This window comes from Myxocyprinus asiaticus, chromosome 38 (genome assembly GCF_019703515.2).
Source record: "Myxocyprinus asiaticus isolate MX2 ecotype Aquarium Trade chromosome 38, UBuf_Myxa_2, whole genome shotgun sequence".
In the NCBI taxonomy this organism is placed as follows: domain Eukaryota; kingdom Metazoa; phylum Chordata; class Actinopteri; order Cypriniformes; family Catostomidae; genus Myxocyprinus; species Myxocyprinus asiaticus.
The window spans coordinates 35,710,332-35,733,158 of NC_059381.1; the positions used below are offsets into that span (position 1 = coordinate 35,710,332).

Consider the following 22,827-nt stretch of genomic DNA (forward strand, 5'->3'; position numbering starts at 1 on the left):
TCTGCTTTTGTGTTCTGTGGTGAGTAAATTATGACATTTCACCCAAAAATGAAAATTTCATTCCTTTAATAAAAAGCAAAAACCTCCATGTTTTGCTGATTTTGGGAGTAGTCTGGTAAAACCTTTCTAACCTTTATCTCTCATGTAACTTACCTCAATCATCTGAATGAATTCAACAATCATTGTGAGCAAGAAGATATACCAGTCAACATCATAAACAGAGGACTGCAGAGAGAGAGAGAGAGAGAGAGAGAGAGATGGTATTTATATTTAGTTAAAATCCTAACATATCTAAACTGTTACTCTGTTTACACTTACACAATTTATTTCACATTAACACAAATATTTAAAAGTTTCTGTAAAACTTAACATTAAGGTTCTATTCCTTAACATTAGTTAATGCATTAGGTATCAGGAACTAACAATGAACAATATATTTTTTTACAGTATTTATTAATCTTAGTTAATGTTAATGATAATAAAAATACTATTGTTCATTGTTTGGTTCATGTTAGTTCATAGAGCATTAACTAATGTTAACAAATACTACTTTTGATTTAAAAAATGGATTATATGTTGAAATTAACATTAACCAAGGTTAATAAATGCTGTAAAAGTATTGTTCATTGTTAGTTCATGTTAACTAATGTTGTTAATGTTAACAAATGGAACCTTATTGTAAAGTGTTACCAAAGTTTCTTTATAGCCAAAACATCAAGGTATATGTTAAGACAGAAACTGACTTTCAAAAGTTATCCCCTATGCAAGTTGTAAAGAAAAAAAAAAAAAGAGTCTATTTTCCTGCATTATTTTTTCTGCCTAAATTTTCATATTGATTTGACATGAACAATTGTCTATGACACATTGCATTAAAATTCCTTAACCATACTCTTAACTCTTACTAATTAAGAAAAACTGCTATGTTACACAAAAAAATACCATACGCACCATGTATGTTAGTGCCCAGAAAAGAATTACGATCAGGAGACAGGATGTGTACTGATAGACCACACGAAAAGTGTTCTCTGGATCAATGGTTTTGTTGTGTATTTTGTTCACGGTGTTGAAAATCATTGTGAACATTCCTTGGACTGCTGTCCATAGTCTGATATGCAAAGGACGTGCATTTTGTTCAGCTCTGTGCACTTCCTCTGCCATGCAATCTCTGTAGAGTTTTAAATCTGCAACAGATAGAGGCATCATATTATATCTGTGTTCATCTCATGAAAATGCAATCAGGAGAAAGGTCAGAAAAAATTACGGTAATCTAAGTAGATGATTAAGAATTGAAGGGGTGTTAGAAAAGATTTAAAGGCTACTAACCCTAAAACTGTATATCTGTTTCAACTTGCTTTGGAATTGAACTGGAATTGATTAACTACACATTGTTATTGTCGATAACCAGTCATTAAAGATACTAAGTTAAGTTTCGTAAACTGTAAGCAAACAAAACGGTTCTTGCTTTAACCGTTTAAGCTCTGAAGGTGTTTTTAAAGATTTCCTGTTTCAGTGGCATACCCAAAATTGAAGGCTTATTACTCGACAAAAAACAAAAACAAGGAGGGTCAAGAGTTTGGTATCATTGTAAAAAACTTTTCAAATTTTTTAATGATATAGATTATGATACATTCTGAGACTCTCAGCATAAGAAACTGCTGCAAGCCAAAAATTTACTTTTTTCTTAATTTTCAGAATTGACTATATCTTCTGTAAATAAGGTGGCTCCAAAAAAAACTGCTTTTGTTTTGTTTCCAATCATGTCAACTGTATCTGAGAAAATATTTGTTACTATTCGACAAAGCAATCAAAAGTTATAGCATTACAAAAATTATGTATCATAGTGTCCAAAAAACATCTCCAAGTGTCCAAATGCCTCTCCAAACAAATAAATCATAATAACTGTACATAAGCACTAATTACACATGCAGAAACAACAATGCCTTAAGGATTGCATAGCATGAAGACATTATTTTAGTAATGAGATTTAATGGAATGAGTTTCATTCTGTGCCATTTGAGTCATCATTGAGTCTGTGCTCTATACCATTTGAGTAATCTCTAAGTCTGTGTCATTTACATGGCGTCATCTCCTGGTAGAGGTCTGCAACCCGACCTGGGCCCGAAGGGACCCAAGAACCCGGTGGGTTTTGGACCAGGTTCGGGTCAGTTTTTTAAGTAGGACTTTGGATTGGGGTCGGGTTTGTACGAAAGAAAAAATAATAAGGCTTACCGAACTCATTTCGCACATGCGCTCTCACTCAAAGACACACGCGAATGGACGAGTTAGGGGCCATTCACACGTCTGTTATGTTTTCCTATTGTTTTCCTATGTAAACACATGCTGGACGAATGTCTTTGACATTTGCACTGTGTCTCGCTTTTTTTTCAGCTTTTCGCCCAGGACTGGCACATTTTAAACACCAAGTCAACTCCAAATTTTCAAAAATGCATGTCGAGACACCTGCGCTGTTTCATTCTTTGCGCTGCATCTAGATTGTTTTTAGCACAGTTGTCACCGATTCAACAATCTGAACAAGTTCAGGCTGCGTAGAGGGGAAAATTGCATTATTTCATATTATCCCAGATTGTTATGCACCAAGTGAAGTTTCAGCGCATAAATGGTAAGTCAGTACATTTTTTCCCTTCTGCTCCAGTGTACTGAGGGGCTGCTGTGCCTTGTACTGTGTATGTTTAATGTTTCAGTACTGTTACAAATGTTGCCTATATGCTTACATAAAATATAGCCTATTGCAACAGTACTTGCTAGGAGAATAACTTTGATAGAAAGCGATTTCAGGTGAGGGCTTGAAATCTGACAGTAGGGTCGGGCCACACAGTCTCGGGTACGGGTCAGGTTTCATTTTAAGGCCCGTGCAGACCTCTAACTCCTTGTGGCCATATGTAACTTTGTGCTTTGTGTGGATTATCTAATGATCTACGCATCCGATTACCTTGTGTGTAGGCTTTTTGAAAGATAATCACCTCCTCTATGTAATGATATTGTATGTTCCGTTTATTTTTTGTGATGTTATCAGCGAAAATGCAGCAAACAAGCAACATCAACTTAATTGTCAAAGATATATATTTGGCTATTACTCGCTATATTTTTGTCTGTGAGTAAAACAAATAGGCTACTCTACTCTTTGAGAGCTTTACAACAACATATGACACATGGTTATTTGATCAGTTTGATGTTTTTATTGATTGCAGTAATAATAATTTTTTGTACAAATGATCAAAACGGGACACTTCTGATTTATCTGCAAAGTTCTGGTCATAATGTCTGCATTACATTGTAAGGAATGGCTTCTAAGCTTTCAAACAATACCTATTTTGTGTTGGTCAGGACTGTATTTGTTAATATTTGAGTTAATTTAATGAAGGATTTGTCAGACTGATTCAAAATGAAAACTCATTTTAGAGGGTTTATTTTTTGTAATCTTTTTAAATGATTCATTAAGAAAACCAGCCTGGGGGGTCACATGACGCCATGCAAGGAGCAGACGTGTGAGCGACGAGCTCTGCGCACTTTGCCGAATTTTCGTTTATTCTCATGTTATAATCTGGAAAAATTTGATACACCCAGTTGCACATTTGCCCTTTGTTGCAAAACATGGCAAAGAAGTCAAAATCCTCGGGCTCTGGAGACATTAAAAGACACTTACGTGTTCAGGATGAAAGCCCCGACAGGCCTACAGACCGTGGACTCTATTTGAATGGCGCGGCGGGAGAGGTGATCCAGCGTCAGTTGTCCAACATGTCGGTGATGTTGATGAAGATTCTTGCTGACTTGGAGGATCTCTCTGTAATACGTCGATCGATTATGGCGATGGAAACAGAATTCCCTGAGTTAGCTACAAGAGTGACTGATGTTGAAAAACGAATCGATTTTCTGGAATCTTCGGAGAGGGAATTAACCGCTAATCCGCCCGCGACCAAAGTTGATCTGGAACATCTCCTTGAAAAGCTCGAAGATCTTGAGAATAGAAACCACAGGAATAACATTAGAATTGTTGGAATTCCTGAGCATGAGGAGGGCAGAGATATGGTGAAATTCCTAGATGAGTTTTTCCAGAGTCTGCTTGACATAACAGGCCAAAAGCTGGGAATCGAGCGAGCTCACAGAGTCCTGGCTCGGAGATCTGCTGAGGGAGAAAGGCCCCCGATCGATTCTGGCCAGATTTCTGAGATCATCCGATAAAGATCTTGTGTTGTGCCAGGCAAGGAACAAAGGGAAGCTTTCTTGGAAGAACCATAATATTTTCTTGTTCCCAGACTTTGCGAGTTCAACAAGAGAGAAACGCGATCGGTTCAAGGAATGTAAGAAACTCTTACATCAGAAAAAGATCTTGTTCACTTTGATGTTTCCTGCCAAACTGAGAATAGAAACGAAGGTCGGTCGCAAAGTATTCACATGTCCAAACCAGGCAATATCTTTTACAGAATCAATGACTGAGTAAACCATTGGACGTTTCTCATGTGAGTGGGCCTGACTCACTGTATTAACTCTTGAGGAAGCTGGGCGACATTTTAGGTTTTTTGCGTTGGCTCCGCCGTGCGGCTGGAGCTTGTTTTGTGAAAAACACTTTCCTTAAAGAAACTTTTGCATTTAAGTTCCCGGACAGATTGACAGTGGACACTATTGATGACCGCAAAATATCTACATGCTCACACAAAGGATGTCTTTTATAAAGCTGACGGATTGTGTAAGTCATGGTATATACTTTTATGCAGACTCCGTGTGAATTGACTTGATCATCCGGGGAACCGGGATGCCGGTTTTGTTTCTTTTTGTATTGGTTCCGCCTAGCGGCTGGAGCTTGTTCTGTTGAATAACAATTCTTTGGGACAGCTGCTGATTCATCTGTTCGTTCTTCGAGCTTACTCCTCCTGCTGGCTGTGGTTTGTTTTGATTTTTTTTTTTTGTTTTTTTTTTTTGAGACATTGGAATGATTACTTTATCCGTTGAACTCATAACAGCCAGCTCACTGAACATTTGTTTGTCTGTCCGAGGAATCTGTTCGGTTTTATATCAGCTGGAATTTGTTTTGTGGAAGATCACATCTTTGAGACAGTTCTGTGAATGAATATATACATTCTTTGTGTTCATTCTTCCTATCGACTGACAAAGTATTTTCTGCTATGTAATTGAGTAATCCGATGGCAAAGTTGTCGTGGGGACTCGTGGTCGTTCATGGACCTTTTGAGTTTAGAGGGATTGTCACCGGTTGGCGCTGTCGTGCACAGGGTTAATGCGCACGTTTTTCTTTTTTCTGTTTGTTTTGTTCGGGGGGATGTTCGGGGTTTGATTGTTTCACTAATGGGGAATGTGGTCTTCATAATTTTGTTTTTGGCACACAATTTATTTTTTCTATTATATCAAAATGTCAAATGTTAATATGAGTGTACTATCTCTCTCCACATGGAATGTGAATGGGTTGGGGCACCCCATAAAAAGAAGGAAGGTTATTACTTTTCTTAAACATAAGAAATATGATATAGTGTTTCTCCAAGAAACACATCTCTCCCCGCAGGATGCTGAAAAATTTGGGAAGATATGGGGTGGACATGTTTTCTTTAGTACTGGCACAAGTAAGAGCAAGGGAGTCATTATATTGGTAAATAAACATTTACAATTCAAATGTCTCAAGCAGATTAAAGATAAATTAGGAAGAGTGATTATTGTTTTAGCTGAAATTCAAGGGCAAAGGTTGATTTTGGCTAATATTTATGCACCTAAGGCTGATGATCAGGGTTTTTTTATAGATCTTGAAGGGATGTTGTAAACCGCTGGCACCCCTCATGATATAATACTGGGAGGAGACTTTAATCTTTTGATGGACTCAATCCTTGATCATAGTGAAGCAAAGTGTGTACGCCCCCTAGAGCAACACTGACGCTTCACAGTATGTGTAAAAATCTTGGTCTTTCGGATATTTGGAGACTTTTGAACCCATCTGGTAGGGACTATACATTTTTTTCCATCAGTCCATAAGATTTATTCTAGAATAGATTTTTTTTTATATCCAAATCCCTCATTTCATCTGTTGTTGATTGCTCAATTGGAAACATTTTAATCTCGGATCACGCCCGGTGAGTTTAAAGGTGATGCCACATATAGAGAAAAAGAAATCATATAGTTGGCGCCTTAATGTATCCCTTCTGCAAAATCCTGATTTCCAACAAATGTTAAAGACTGAAATCAATGTTTATATGGAAACAAACTGGTCCTCAGTATCCTCAGTGGGCGTGGCTTGGGAGGCACTTAAAGCGGTTCTTAGGGGCCGGATCATACAGTATGCCTCATTCATCAAAAAATGCAAAGCACGAGAACTTGTGGAGTTGGAAGGAAATATTAAAAGTGCCAAGGCAGAGCTGAAGCGCCTTATGTCAGCTCATGGCCTCAGAGAATTGACCCGATTGAAATAGAGATATAATACTATTTTGTCGCGGAAAGTGGAGTTTTGGTTATTCAGGCAAGACAGTCATATTTTGAGTCAGGTGACAAAGCAGGGAAGCTTTTGGCTAGATATATAAAGCAGAGAGAATCTTTTTCTACCATTCCCTCAGTGAAATCTGCTGGTGGTGAAATATTTACCTCAGTCATTGATATTAATAATGCCTTTAAAGAGTTCTATCTTGATCTTTATAGTTCCACGTCTTCGTCTACTGATGAAGATATTAGAAACTTTGTGGAACCATTAGATCTTCCTAAATTGACGATTGAGCAAAAAAAACTCTCTTGATTCTGAGATAACCCTGGAAGAGCTTGACGAGGTAATTAAGTCCCTACCTACTAGCAAGGCTCTGGGGCCAGATGGTTTTGCTGCAGAATTTTTTAGATCCTATGCTACAGAACTGGCTCCACTTTTGTTAGAAGTTTATACTGAATCATTAAAGAACGGAACACTTCCTCCAACCATGACACAAGCCCGGGTCAGTCTGATTCTTAAAAAGGACAAAGATCCAAACGAGTGTAAATGTTACCATCCAATTTCCCTGATCCAACTAGACAAAGAAAAAAAATTTGGCTAATCGATTAAGTAAAGTTATGACATCACTTATACATATAGATCAGGTGGGGTTTATTCGGGGCCGCAGCTCTTCTGATAACATCAGGCGTCTCATCAGTATCATGTGGTCAGTAGCGAATGATCAATCTCCAATCGCTGCCATCTCACTTGATGCCGAAAAGGCGTTTGATATGGTAGAATGGGATTGTCTTTTTAAGATTTTGGAAATATACGGGTTCGGGAGTACATTTATTGGTTGGATTAAGTTACTTTATAGACACCCTGTAGCAGCGGTACAAACAAATGGATTAATCTCAGATTATTTTACTTTGAATAGGGGCACTCGGCAGGGTTGCCCTCTTTCCCCATTATTGTTCTGTCTTGCCCTGGAACCATTAGCAGCCGCGATAAGAAAGGAGGATGATTTTCCAGGAGTGGCGGTGGGAGGTGTGCCGCATAAGCTTCTGCTTTACACAGATGATATTTTATTATTTGTCTCTGACCCCACTAGATCTTTGCCTTGCCTCCACAGAACTATAAATTCTTTTTCCAAGTTCTCAGGATACAAAGTCAATTGGGCTAAATCCAAAGCTTTGGTTCTGACAGCGTACTGTCCAGTAATGGCTTTCCAACCGGGCACCTTCCAGTGGCCCAAACAGGGCATTAAGTATTTGGGGATTTTATTCCCAGCAAATTTGTCTGATTTAGTTAGTGTTAATTTTGACCCTTTAATAAAAAGGTTTTCGAGCGATGTGAGCAGGTGGGCTTCATTACATTTATCGATGATTGGGAAGGTTAATGTTATTAAAATGAATTGTATTCCAAAATTTAACTACCTGCTACAATCTCTCCCTGTAGATGTCCCCCTCTCTTATTTCAAGGAATTTGATAGCATAGCGAAGTCCTTCATTTGGAATGGTGAACCTCCCAGATTGCATTTTAATAAGTTACATAGGCCGATAGACAAAGGAGAGCTAGGCCTTCCCAAGATTTTGTTTTATTACTATGCGTTCGGTCTCAGACATTTGGCTCACTGGTCACTTCCCCCTGAGAGAGCCCCTCCCTGGTTTGTTATTGAACAGGCCATTCTTGCCCCTATTTCGCCATTACAAAGTATCTCTATCAAACTAATCGGAAAAGTTAAGTTACACCCCGCTATTTCGCATTTACGCTCGGTATGGACTAAAGTATGGACTACACTCGGTATCAACTAAAGTTTAAATTGGACACATATTTAAATGCTGCCTCGAGCATATGGCAGAACCCAAGACTGTGTATTGGCAAGTCTCCTTTCTGTTGGCTGGAATGGATTGTGAGGGGGGTTGCTACACTCGGTGACCTATATGAAAGTGGTGTGTTGAGATCGTTTGAAAACTTGGTCCAACATTTTGGGATCCCCAGACCTCAGTTTTATAGGTATTTACAACTGCGCCACCTGCTTTGCACTATTTTGCACACATCCCCCTAAGGAGGCAGATGCTTTGGGAGAGGTGATTGCGGCTTTTGGAAAAGGTCATGAGGCATCAGTGTACTACTCCCTGTTAATTCAGAGTATGGGGGACGGAGCCTTAACTTCTCTCAAGAGAGTATGGGAGAAAGATTTCAACTTGGCATTGGAGGAAGGAGTGTGGGCTAAGATTCTTAAAAATGTTAAGTCTGCATCTAGTGATGCAAGGGTGCGTCTTATACAGTTCAAAATTTTGCATAGATTTTACTGGACCCCCTCTAGACTGTATAGGCTTGGTCTTAAAGAAACACCCACCTGCTGGAGATGCCAATCGGAGGATGGAGACATGGCCCATGTTTTTTGGTGGTGTGTCGAGATCCAGAAATTCTGGTCGAAGGTTCAGAATTTTGTGTGCAATGTGGTGGGCACTTGGGTTTCGTTTTGCCCCAGACTTTGTGCTCTGGGCGATGGGGCGGTCATTGATGTCTGGGTTCTGACGTATGATGATCGCCAGGCAGGTTATTTTGAGGGGTTGGAGGTCAGCTGGTGCACCCCCATATCCGGAGTGGTGCACGGAGGTGGGGAGGGTGGCAGCTTATGAGGAGGTGTCATCTAGAAGACGGGGTGGCTTGGATAAGTTTGCTCGGAAATGGGGCAGGTATTTGGAGTTTTTGGAGGGCTCTCGGGTGGGGTGTAGAGAGAGTAATGTATTATAGTTTGCATGATTATTATGTGTGTGTATGTATGTATGTATGTATGTATGTGTATATATATGTATATGTATTTATGTTTGTATAAGTATGTATGTATATGACCACAGGGTTGGGTTTTTTTTGGGGGGGGAGGGGGGTTGTGGGGTTTAAATGTTGATTATATATATATATATATATATATATATATATATATATATATATATACACACACACACACGCTCACATTTCATTGTAGAAAAAAAAAAAGAAAACCAGCCTGATCTCATAAAAATTATATTACAGTGGCGACATTTTTGCAAAATAATATTATGTGGTTTATCACATGTATTATGGCAGTTCTGAGGTAAAATGTCCACTGTCTGAGTAAATGTGAGAGAGTTAAATGTTCTCTCAAACTGGATTTTAAGGTGAATGCTCTATTGAGTTTTAAATCAACAAAACCTACCTCCCTACCCTAAATCTTAAACCTAAACCTAACCGAAAGTGTCATAAAACCCAAATGTGAGATGAAAAAATGCAATTGCTGAAGCAACCACGTCATGTTGTGTTGCATCTGTGACACTTTTGGCTCATATGTCGACTTTTGGCATCACAAGTGCAATGCTCTATCAGTTGAGCTACCACACAATTGAATAAGCTTGTAAAGTTAGCTGGTTATTTAATGCAAACATTACAATTTGTCATCTTCCAAGTCATATGCTATAGTAAAAGTGTTTAGATGTCATAAGATAGCATTGTGTGAGGAACAGGGTGAAATGTAAGTGTTTATGAACTGATAATCTTCAGTTTTACTCATGACTTGTGTGAAAGAAAGTAAAAGTAACTGTTGTTGTTGCACCTCTACATAGAGTATATGGTATAGTAATGTGATTCTGTGAGACCAGATTGAAGAAAATGGCTCATAAGAGTCATTTGTTTGGGAACCAGACTACACTACATGCTCTTGGCCTAACATAAAGCAATCGCAAAGGTTCAAATTCAAAAAGACGGCTTCAAACAACTTACATCCGCCATCTCTAAGGAGAATGTCTTCAGCAGTTTCAGGCTTTCTGAATGTTCTGATGTCATGATCCTCTTGGTGTAACTGGTCTTTCATCAAGTCAGCTGCTCTTTGGATTTGCTTGTAAATGCAAGGATAGTACCTGAATGTTTCATCAAGGCTTTTCTTGGATAATACATACAGATCACAATTTGTTGCAGCCCTGTAAAAAAAAGTTGGGGAAATGATGAAGCTACGCACAAACTGTGAATTTACTAGTCGAGTCTGTTTGACATTTTCCTTAACTCCCACACTATTTAACCAATGAATTTCCATGACTTTTTCATGACATTTCCAGTCATTCTTTTGAATTACTGGTAATAGATTGTGGTTGGGTTCCACAATAACATAAAGCTTTTCAGATAATCTTAACAAATGTTGTACTTATGTAGTATGTATTATTGTTGTAACTGAATTATTCATAATGGCACTGACCAGGGCCTCATTTCCCAAAAGAATTGTGATTCTAAGTAGCTCGTAGAATCTATCTTACAATTCATCTTTGTTTTGCGGCCCATTTCCAAAAGCCATCTTCATTTAAGTAGTATTGAAAATGGCCAGAGATTTAAATATAGATAATATATTTTCATATTATGTATTTTATTAATGTTTTGTATATTATTACAATTTTTTTTCAATTGACTGATTCAGATGGCAGATGTCAGATGGAGCTCAAGAGAGGTGGAGATAAGAGATTTAACAGGTGTAACTCTGCAGCTGAGTAGTTCTGTTTGCTTTACAATTACTGTCAAAGGTAATGTGAAATAAGGAAGCACCATGATTTGAAAGGCGTCAAAACACCACTCCAACCTCGCGCGCTTGCAAACTGTAATGCTGACAGCTTTGTCCAATTTAAACAGGAGTGACAGTGTTAGCGCATCGCTCGCTTACAGAGACACAAAATAACGCCATTTGCATTTCTGATTAAAGGGTTTATGAAGGTTTATACACGTGTAACATCGTAAGTTCAGTAAAAATGCGCGCGCTCACACTAAACTCAAGTGTCAGCTGCTAAATGATGGATACACGAGAGAGAGAGAGAGAGAGAGAGAGAAATTATTTTGACTCACGCAGATTCTGCTGTTTTAAGAGTCTCCTCTATTCACGCCCCAAAATGTAAGACCTCAGCAAGCGAAATGTACGATTTCTTGTCATTTATTTAAGATATTTAAGACTTTTTAAGGACCCGCAGAAACCCTGTGAAGAAAGAAAGTCATACACATCTGGCATGGCATGAAGGTGAATAAATAATGAGATAATTTTCATTTGTGGGTAAACTATCCCTTGAAGTAGCACTTAAAGCGCATTTAGTGTTAAGTGCAGATTTGGGTAACACACATAAAAAAAAATGAACGCTCGTAAACTCGCTTGTAGAAAATACTCTTAAACACTAAGATCAATAGTTACTGGGAAACAAAGCCCAGTTTTACATGCATATCAGAAATGCATATTAGAGGCCTGGGAAGCTCAGTGAGTAATGACGCCCACCCCTGGAGTCCCGAGTTCGAATCCAGGGCGTGCTGAGTGACTCCAGCCAGGTCTCCAAAGCAACCAAATTGGTTCGGTTGCTAGGGAGGGTAGAGTCACATGTGGTAACTTCCTGGTGGTTGCTATAATGTGGTTCTCGCTCTCAGTGGGGTGCATGGTGAGTTGTGCGTGGATGCCGTGGAGAATACCGTGAAGCCTCCACATGAGCTTTGTCTCCACGGTAACACGCTCAACAAGCCACGTGATAAGATGCGCGGATTGACGGTCTCAGACGCTGAGGCAACTGAGATTCGTCCTCCGCCACCCGGAAAGAGGCGAGTCACTACGCCACCACAAGGACTTAAGAGTGCATTGAGAATTGGGCATGCCAAATTGGGGAGAAAAGGGTAGAAGAAAAAAAAAGAAGAAAAATCCATCCATTCTTAGAATACTGAGAAGAAAGTAATAAGAGAAAAATGAACCTTATTGTTGAAGTTCTTGGTTCTCCCAGCAGCAAACTTCTCTCACCAAAGTATTGTCCAGCTTTTAGTTTGACAACAACTGTTAATTCATCCTTTGACAGCACATCCACTTCTCCCTTTTCAATGAAGTACATCTAGGAAATCAAAGTGTAACAATTTTAAAACATCATTATAAACATCTGTGAAACCTCAATTCAGGGCTATATGGATATTTCAAATGTAAATCTACAGAAACTAAGGTCCTAATTTTCAGTTAGTTCACACATTTTTAATATTGCTGATGTGTCATGATAATATGACATCTGCACACCAATAATTAGGGCTGTCAATTGATTAAAAAATGTAAACAAAGTAATTACATTATAAGCTGATTGAGTAATCACATCCCTCAAATGAAGACAATTCAAAGACATTACATTAAAGCAAGCCTTGGAATAGACATTACCAAATGGCTTTACATGTAACTCAATATATACTTTATTTCAATATAATTTAACATAAGCCTATTAATGGCCTACAGTGCGCAAACAGCCAAGGAAAAAATCCACTATTACATTCCATAACTTTCCAAAAGAGGAAAAAATTTACGATTTCCAAGATTCGTAAATGTTGTCATTGTTAGTTCATGTTAATTAATGTAATTAACTAATGTTGACAAATGCAACCTTTTTGTTAAGTGTTACCAAATATTTGTGAAGATGGATTGTGAGAACGCACTCTGTGTGAATTATTTTTTCATAGTTAACTCTACTAAATTAGCCTAAATTGACAGCCCTAATAATTAACCACCATTTTAAAATTAAAATATAAAATACCTCTGATCCATAGTCATTTTTCTTATATATGAGATCACTGGCTCTGTAAAGGCATGGTCGAATTCTTCTGGCTAACAGGCGAATGAAACATCCGTCCGTTTCTAACTGCTCCATATTCTCCTTTGTCAGCATTGTCTCAAAAAATGACCCCTACAAGCAACAACTTGTAAGTTTGACTCTGATTCTCTTCGGCTCAATTAATTATAATAATCAATATAATTATAATAATCAATGTCCTGTATGTTTCCCAAATCTCAACGCTGAGTAAACTTCTTTTAGTGACTCTATTATACACTCACTGACCACTTTATTAGGCACACCTGAATAGCATCTCAGAATGCACAACACGTCGAACCTTGATGCGGATGGGCTACAACAGCAGAAGACCATGCTGGGTTCCACTTCTGTCAGCCAAGAACAGAAAGCTGAGGCTGCAGTGGGCCTACCATCTGTGTACCTCAGCAGAAATCCAGATTCATCAGACCAGGCGATGTTTTTCCAGTCTTCAACTGTCCAGTTTAGTAAGCCTGTGCCCACTGCAGTCTCAGCTTTCTGTTCTTGGCTGACAGAAGTGGAACCCAACATGGTCTTCTGCTGTTGTTGCCCATCCGCGTCAAGGTTCAACGTGTTGTGCATTCTGAGATACTATTCTTCTCACTACAATTCTACAGAGTGGTTATCTGAGTTACCGTAGACTTTCTGTCAGCTCAAACCAGTCTGGTCATTCTGTTGACCTCTCTCATCAACAAGGCATTTCCGTCCACAGAACTGCCACTCACTGGATGCTTTTTGTTTTTGGCACCATTCTGAGTAAATTCTAGAGACTGTTGTGTGTGAAAATCCCAGGAGATCAGCAGTTACAGAAATACTCAAACCAGCCCATCTGGCACCAACAATCATGCCACGGTCTAAATCACTGAGATCAAATTTTTTCCCATTCTAATGGTTGATGTGAACATAAACTGAAGCTCTTGACCCGTATCTGCATGATTTTATGCATTACACTGCTGCCAGATGATTGGCTGATTAGATAAATCGCAGGAATAAGTAGGTGTACAGGTGTACCTAATAAAGTGGTTGGTGAGTGTATATAAATATGCTCTACAGAAGTTTTTACACACTTTACTCATCTTATATTTTACTGAATAACAAAGTATTCACTGACAACGGCTTTAGATTAAGCAAATGAAGGAAATATTCACAAGATACATTATTACATTGAGTTTTCCCGCTTTCCTGATTTCCAGAGGAGTCAAACGATGCATCACTGATTCATTCTCATTCTTCCTCTGGATATTAAGACCAAACACCTATGAAAAGAGATGATTACTTTACAGAATAAAGCATACCAGTTAACAGTCTTTTTAACAGTAATAGCCAAGAATATACTTTACCTTTGCTATAAAATCAGCATAAAGAACTGTTGATATATCACCAACTAGTGAAGAGGGTAAATATTCAAACAGTTTGTCTTGATCAATTCCTTTCGTGCGAATCCATCGGAATGTGTAAAATCCAATTATACTGTCGTATAAAGCCCCAGTTATTTCATGGCTCTTGGTGGAAGAAAAATTAATTAATGCAATAGAAAGTATAGATACTGAACATGCATATACTGTATATTTATAACAAAAAAGCCCCTGTTTAAAAATGCATACCTTTAGGAATAATTTCATGCTCTCAGTTCTCTCAGTATAAGCAGCTCTCATGGCATCAGCATTGGCAAGCATAGCAGTAATAGTGCCAGATAACCAGCCACAAAACAGCGTCCCAGCAATCATGATGAGAATCATGCCAATTTTCTGAAAGTTTTTTTTTTTATTCACAAAGAAAATTTAGTGGCTGATTTAGTATCATTCAGCAGCTCTGAGGTCTCCACACATGCATAGCACATAAAAACATTGTGGAAATGTGAAAAAAATATTTATGCTTGTCATTTAAAAAGCTGCGGCCTGAAATAGAGCAAATTAAAGCCCAGACAATTTAGATTTTTTGTTTTAATCTCAAATAATTAGGCGTGAATCTCACAAAACCTGCCAAGAATATCCAGGTCATATTTCACACCAAAATCAAAAGAAAAAGAATAAGAAATAATATTTTGCTATTTTCTCATTCTTGTTAGCAGTGTTGGATAAGTAACTCAAAGTAATCCACTACAAATTACTAATTAATTCTCTAAAATATAATCAGATTACTTCATATGAAAGGTAATCACATTACTAATTACTTTACTTTTAAGTTGATTTTTAAAACACTTTATAGAAGTTTTAGTTTTTCCACTCAGAAAATAAAAATTCCTTTGTTCATTTTCGCACAAAAGTCATACACTCAGCACCTCCATCTGTTTCTCCCTTCCAATGACTCATTAGTGACTATTCAGCTGTTACAGAAACGCAAACAAATGTACATATGAACATAATGTTTTAAATGTATTCTAAGATTTGTTTGGGGGGAAATATGTACTGTACTTGAAAGTAATAAACTTAAAGTCAGTAATGGTAATCTGATTACAAGAATTTACTTTTTGATTTAAAAAGTACTTTAATATCACATCAACTACTTACTTTGTAATTAGATTACACATAACACTACTCATTAGTGCAATACATTAAATTGTCAAGTATTAATATTACATATTTATTACAACTTATTACAAAAGTTTTTTTGTACTGCTTTTAATTTATGCTGATTTAAAATAACAATTATAGTACTACAGATCTTTATATTGTAATATAGTAAAAATTACTGTATTACAGTAATGAGAATTTGGGGGAAATGTCCTTTATTTTCTTGAAAATAATGTCACAATGCCAAAAAAAATTTAATGGTCATAAAAATATGCTTAATTTGCTTCAAAATATAATTTAATATTTTTTTCCTTTGATTTTTGGGTGAAATGGGACCTGGGCATGTTTTTGTGGGATTTACCCATAATTTCATAGATTTTATACTAGGGCACTTACCATTGAAGTTACGCTTGGATGTATGTCTCCAAATCCAACACCACATATTGTTGTGGTTGCAAAGTAAAAGCTTACTATATATAACTTCGAGAAAGTAACAGTGTCTGAAACGACAAAATTGGCTATTGTATAAATTTTTTTTTAACAAAGCTAAACATACATTTATTTAATTAAGAATATAAAATGCACTAAAAGGCAAAATTTGAAAGTAATTTAATTCATGAACTTCGCTTCAATGGTCTGAAGAGCAATACGTACCAAAATCAACATTAAATGACCTGTCCAACCGTTTCACCCATGACAATGGTGTACAATTGTGCTTTGTCACTGGGAGCAGGTAATTTTTGTTGTCTCCATGAAGGTCCCCTACAGGGCACACACTTGCAAAGACAATACAAGTGATGAAGTGTATGAAGAGGGTGCAATACAATAACAACTTCACAAAAGTAATAATGTTCTTTTCTGCGCCAATGTCAGCCTGCATGAACGAAAATGCAAGGGGAACACGATACAACTGGAAAATATGCGGGATCCTTAGGTAAGCGTAAAGATGTAATGCTGAAGCATTGCCATAAAATCCATTTTCACTGAACGGTGAAACCATCATCCAACCCACAAGTTCCCAGGGAAAGCAGGTTATGAAATCCACAAGGAAGCCATTTTTGACATAATGATGTGCTGTTTCCAGTGTGTCAACTTGGAGGTCATTGCTTTTGTAGAAAGCAACATGCATACGGATATACATGTCAATCCAACAAAGCAATCCCAGTACGTAACAAACAATCCACAGCTCCATTTTGTAGTGTAAAAATGCAAAAAGCAATGAGGAAATGACACTGACTGCAACGGCTAACATGGTCCGGAAAAACTCCCATCTTACATACAGTGAATTGCTGGGCAAAATGGCTCTCCTGCAACAGAGTGTTAAATAAATTAAGTTATAATGTATTGTGAAAAAATTCCAAATTTAGGACATACTGTATGCCCTCATTCACCCTAGTTTTTTTTTTTTTTGTGGATCTGTCAAATTTTATGAGAGGGTTTCCTGCCGATCTAAGGTACATTTTTGAGGTGAAAATCTTTAAAATGACAGAATAGCACTGCATTTACCTCATTAAGAAAACAGATGGACATGACCTTGAGATGAAATGTGTAATGTGCTCCTTTACTGTTCTGTAAATGCGAAGACACAAATATACACTTTACTTCACTAATTTATTACAATAAAAACAATGAATCACTTCACAGTCATACAATGCAGTCACACAGTGCATTCAGATTTATATGAACTATTAACCCAACTCATTTTGGGGCTGAGAACAGATGAATCAGTTTTAAACTTTCTGCTTACTTTGGCCTCCGTGCTCCTAGTCGTTTCTTTTGAAGTTTCTGTACTTTTTCAGCAACTGTTTCTTCCTCTGATCCAGCATAGATTGGAATGTTTCCAAAGTCCTCCACATCTACAGTAGACAGGTAAAGGCCAAATAAGCTGAAGCTTTCACATTGGCTGGTTAATAGACATCAGAGAATCTCTGCCTTTTACAAGCTCTGTTTTGTTTTTAAAGTTCTTTTCAGCAGAGTCGTTGTGTTGATTACCCATTACTGTTTATCTTTACCAAAGTGATGGTTCTATCAAAGTTGTATTTGTTACACAGCAAAAGCTAAAGCAGCTTTGTGTTGAAGTCAATTTCCCCTTTAAAGATATCCTTTGCAATAACCTGGTTGCAGCAATGAAAAGACTTGTTTCAAACCCTTTCGTGTTTAACTGTGTTCAATCATTGTTTCTGTGCCAGATAAAATGTAAAAGGTATAGCCGATTTATAAATAAGAGGCCTATCATTTATTGTCTATATTATTTAACTTCAATGTAATTAACTGTAGTGTTTCAACTACATGACCATTTGTCCCCGAATGAGGCCATGCATACACTGGTATTAAGATGCATTTTGGGTGATGATCCGATCACAAATGTACAAGCTAGGCACATCACAGTTGCACCTGGTCGTTTCTTTTGACCACTTGTGTTCGGATTTCGAGGAAAGAGTATAATTTCATGAGGACTTGCATCAATCATTACATCTGTTTTCCTGAATGAAAACAAAAAGAAAAGACAAGAAAGAAAAGCGCTAAAAACAGGAGCACAGTTTCTCTTAATTATTCGCAAACATGATGTTTAGAGCAGAATTCGTCAGAGTCGTTTTAGTACAATACCTGTAACTGAGATCTAGTGTGTGTGCTGCTTCTATCTGTGTCCCTATTGTGCATGTTCATGCCTTCACTTTTTTAAGCTTTGTGCACTGATCGTTTGTGAGTCAAACTTGTGATGTTCGTGGGTCATGCATAAATGACCCGAACATGCATGTGTAATATCTTTCTTTTTTCTTTTTTAAAGATATGTCATGACACTCATTTTAGTAAAGTAAAAACACTAAAGTTGTGGATTTTTGGGGGGGATTTTATGGTATTTAGTCCTTATTTAGCTCTAAATTATTAAATTACACCATTCATTTTCATATAAAACAAGCACATTTTATGTTATCTTCACTTCAATAAAACAACAACAACAACAACAACAAAATATTTCAGTAAACTGAAAGGGTCAAAACATAATTTGTCATGCATTGGAGGTCTCTGGTGACATCTGCTGGAATAAAAATGTATTTCATGAAATAACTGTGGCCAGTAGATGGCTTCAGTGCTGCATGCATTGGCTGATGTCTATAAGCTCATGTTCTAACAAACTTAATTTCTAGATATGCATTTGATATATATTTAAACATTATAAAAAAACTATTATGTCAAATTGTAGCATTGAAGTGTCAGATTTTACAATGATGCTCCAGTATGCTGTCAAACATGACCATGCTGCCACAGTCAAATCTGATTGTGTTACAAAGAAAAGTTATTATTTTGTTACCTGTCATTTATTTCAAACATGAACTTAGCATGAACTTTGTCACACAGGGGTCAGACTCAGACTTCGACCTGTGTGGTATGTTTGGTATATATAGACAGGCTTGTCTATACTTGTGAGGGCCAAATGTCCTCATCAGTAAAAAAAAAAAATGGGTCAGATGATGTTGATCTTATAATTAGTGATGAATTTGTGTGATGGTAAGGGTTAGGTTTGGGGGTAGAGTTCTGAAATAGAAAATATTTTTAGCCTGATATGAAATCAATTGAAGTCAATGAGAGATCACTAATGTAGTCAATCAAACCTGTATGTGTATGTGTGGTTGTGTTCTGCATTGTGTCTGATTTATTGATTTTTATTTGACCCAAAAAAAAAAAACAAATCTGTTTTTTTAATATTTCCTATTCATTTCCTATAGCAGGTCAAAAATCACCCGAACACAAGTGTTGCTTTTATTTTTTTACGACCCCTTGAACTTACTGAATCAAGTCCAGATTTGTTTATGTGTGTTCCGACAGCCAGTGAAGTCACCAAATCTTGTACAACTCAGATAAAGATTACCATTTTTATTTAAGAAACATGAAAATGGGTCAAAAAAGACCCGAACAGCAAACAAGGATTGAAGTTTCCAATCGTACAATTATTTCCCTTTAAATTTGCATGTAATTGGCGAAAAAACAGCCATTACAGCTGCCTTTAGCATCGTCCTGTTTCAAAAATGCATCTTAAAATTATGATAATGAAATTCCTTCACAAACTCGCGCAATTTATTGTTGATTATGTCAACAAACAAGAAAGAATGGATGTCGCCCATTTTTGCGCTTATTGGCACCATTTGCAAAGGGAAAAACAGCTGATAATAATAAAGACAGTGGGTAGGGAGATGTGGGTGAAGTTTTATTTTATTTTCTAATTATTTTTTGTCTTCTGCTTCCTAATACCTTGCCCTCTTCTTGCGCTCTCTATATATTTCATTGGCTGTGGCTCATTGTCAGACTTTCACTCGTCGGGACAGTGCACACACATGACAAGACATCTAGATATCAAGCTGTTTTAAAAACTGCCGTAGTGTCTGGGACTCGTCTCGCATGTCACAGGAGTGCACACACAACAAGATCTTTCATCGTGAGATCTGAGACTTCTCGTCGCAGACCAGTCCCTGACTCAAAACATGAAAAGAGATGAGCTTGAGTCATGTAGTGTATACTAGGCTTAAATGGCAGAACCCCTTCACACCTTGCTGAAATACAGTAAAACACAAGCACAGTGAAACTAAATGAAACCTTCACAGCATTACTCACAGCATTTTGACTTCTTGGAATATCTACGGCCCTGAAATGTCAATGGGACTTTCTTCTTCTTCTGTACACCCTCAGTTTCGTCTTGGACTTTGCATTGCCTTTTCATTTTTTTCTCCACAGTGTCAACCAATGCCTTGTAGCATTCTGAGTTTGCTTGAAGTTCTTCAATTTGGCTAGAAGACAGAGAATGTTCTCCTAAAATGTTTTTTAATATTAACATGCACCAGACATTTTATTCTACTGTATAATTTACTTTTATTTTGTTTATGTAACTTACCCTTTAAGCACGGGATATTTCTCAAGAACTACTCTGACCTTGTCAAAATCAAGAACTAAAATTTCACAGCATGTCATTGCACGCACTGTCAATGTGGCTTGTTTTCCAAACAAAAAACCTGCCTTCATGGAATGAAACAGAGAGAAATGTTGATTATATGAAAAGATGAATACAATGGGAACTAATAAACAATACATAGCCCCCAATTCAAACCTTACCTCTCCAAAATACATGCCCTTTCGATAGCGTCCAACAATTTCTGAAAGGTCATCATTCAAAATCTGTAGAAACAGACGTTTTAATGAACGTAAATTCAGACATATTTCTCTCAGTCAATAAATAATAATAATTACAAAATATTATTGTCCCCCGACCCGTACATAAATACTGTAATAAAGATTTTTCCTTCCATTGGTGCAATTCAATCTTAAAGTATCACTGAAATACTAGATTTAAGAGCAAAAAGCACTGAATGAGCTGTTCATACAGGATGTGTTTTTGTGCTAAAAACTAGCTAACGGAATGCAACAGAATGGAACAAACTGTAGGGCTCTCAAGAACCATTTCTCAAAGTTGAATTACTTCTAACTTCACATAGTATCAAAGCACAGTGCTCATTGTGCGAGACGCTTCAAAAACACCTTCATGGCGAAACAGGCAAAAGTTTGTCACATGTACTTAGACCAACAAAAAATATAGCACAGATAGAGTCTATGCTTTTTTTTTTACCTTGACAAATAATTTATAAATATTACCCAATATTTCCCAATCACAAATGACAATCACAATTTAAGGCAACCAGTGGAAATGTGGAGGAATAATTGTAAAAATTGGGGATTTAGTTTGTGTTTGTTTCAAATGAATCCACTTGTTCTGTTCACCTGACATGTTCCTTCTCGAATGCAAAAGAGTTCTCTTGTGATGGTATTACTATACTGGATGATTTCCCCTTTGGGAAAAAAGTACACGACTGAGGTTGAAGCAAGGTCCTGTATAAATGACAGTCCAGCTTCTTCAAAGTAAGGAATCTATGGAGAAAAAATAAATAAAAATACTTTTTTAACATTTACTCTTGTAAATGTGTGAAGGGACTAGTGTGTTAAAAGTAGGGCCGGGTATTTCCTGACTCGATTCAATTAGATTCACAAGCTCTCAATTTGATTCAATTCTGCTTCAATTCAATTCTATTCTGATTAGAGTATAATTCAGTTACAGTATACTGTCCATTATGCTTACATACTGTATGAAAGACATTTTCTCACAGCTAATGCTGTTAATCATACAGGGGACCATCTTACTTGGTGTATTACGAAATTTTACAAAGGTTATTTTATAATAAATAAATAAATAAATATGTGGAGATCAAAGCAGCACTTGATGCTGGCATTGACGCCCTGATGCTACAGTCTACTGGCAGATAATATTGTGGACTATGTGAGTTTAAGAGATTTAATGCCCATTGCAATGAATACGCAACCTATGAGGGGAGTAGTTCTTTCCACCCACGTTTAATGTTACTTGAATTGGAGCTATTTTAGTGTATTTCCATCGTTATACTCTGACAGGCTTTGTTGGGAAAATGTTAATAAAGCATTAGATTGTTACATATTGTTTTGCTTTCTTTCCTAAACAGGAAATAAATTCATTTTGACAAAAAAAGTATTATATATAGAGTCAAATTTCAGCACTTTCAAAATCTGCGATTAATCGTGATTAACTATGAAAATGTATGCGATTAATCGCGATTAAAGATTTATGTAACATATATGTTACATGTTTATTGTTTATATTCATAATTTGTACTATTAACAAGCATTTACTTTGATATGTGAAACAGTACTGTCTCTTTAAGAATAGCGGCAGAGTCTGACAAAAGTGTTTTGGTAGAGCACATATTAATGTGAGTGGAGTTGAATGCTTCTTTACTGCATCCGTGCTATGTATGATTAGAATGAAATGTTTCTATTTTTGTAGTTTTTGATCAACAACTGACTGTAAAGGTCAGAAAGGATATTGAAGGTGCAAAAGTAACTTTTGTCTTTGTGTTATCTTGGACTTACACTGACACCCAGTGGTTTGGATGCAGCATCATTTAAAATAAATAGTTTTCAGTTTCAGATGTCATTGTAGAAATGTAGTATTCACAGTCAGTCTTGATTACTTTAATTAATGAGTGAAAATGTCAAATAACAGGACGGTTACTGAGATTAAGAGAGTAGTATTCAGCTGGTCATGTGATTCTAACATGGCAGCCCCCATGTGTGGACCCTCTCCATGTAGAATAAAACAGCTTTTATAAGGTTACTGATATGACTGGAGTCTTCATTTTAATGTGAGTGCTCATGATTTCCTACTTAAAATTACAATTCATGTCTTTAGGAGTTCAACTTTTTTAAT

General features: G+C 36.9%; 1 protein-coding gene across 1 annotated transcript in view; it reads right to left on the bottom strand.

Moving 5' to 3' along the window:
• LOC127428788 (uncharacterized) overlaps positions 1-22,827 on the bottom strand; it is a 71,437-nt gene that overhangs the window by 15,459 nt on the left and 33,151 nt on the right. Inside the window, exons 20-34 of the mRNA XM_051677383.1 lie at positions 21,312-21,458; positions 20,649-20,711; positions 20,431-20,552; positions 20,154-20,326; positions 17,290-17,398; positions 16,197-16,849; positions 15,939-16,042; positions 14,634-14,777; positions 14,370-14,531; positions 14,193-14,285; positions 12,976-13,125; positions 12,161-12,294; positions 10,178-10,374; positions 949-1,181; positions 154-225 (exon numbers count right to left, since the gene is read on the bottom strand). Of these exons, the coding sequence (XP_051533343.1) occupies positions 154-225; positions 949-1,181; positions 10,178-10,374; positions 12,161-12,294; positions 12,976-13,125; positions 14,193-14,285; positions 14,370-14,531; positions 14,634-14,777; positions 15,939-16,042; positions 16,197-16,849; positions 17,290-17,398; positions 20,154-20,326; positions 20,431-20,552; positions 20,649-20,711; positions 21,312-21,458 (2,556 nt within the window). The remainder of the gene's footprint in view (positions 1-153; positions 226-948; positions 1,182-10,177; positions 10,375-12,160; positions 12,295-12,975; positions 13,126-14,192; positions 14,286-14,369; positions 14,532-14,633; positions 14,778-15,938; positions 16,043-16,196; positions 16,850-17,289; positions 17,399-20,153; positions 20,327-20,430; positions 20,553-20,648; positions 20,712-21,311; positions 21,459-22,827) is intronic.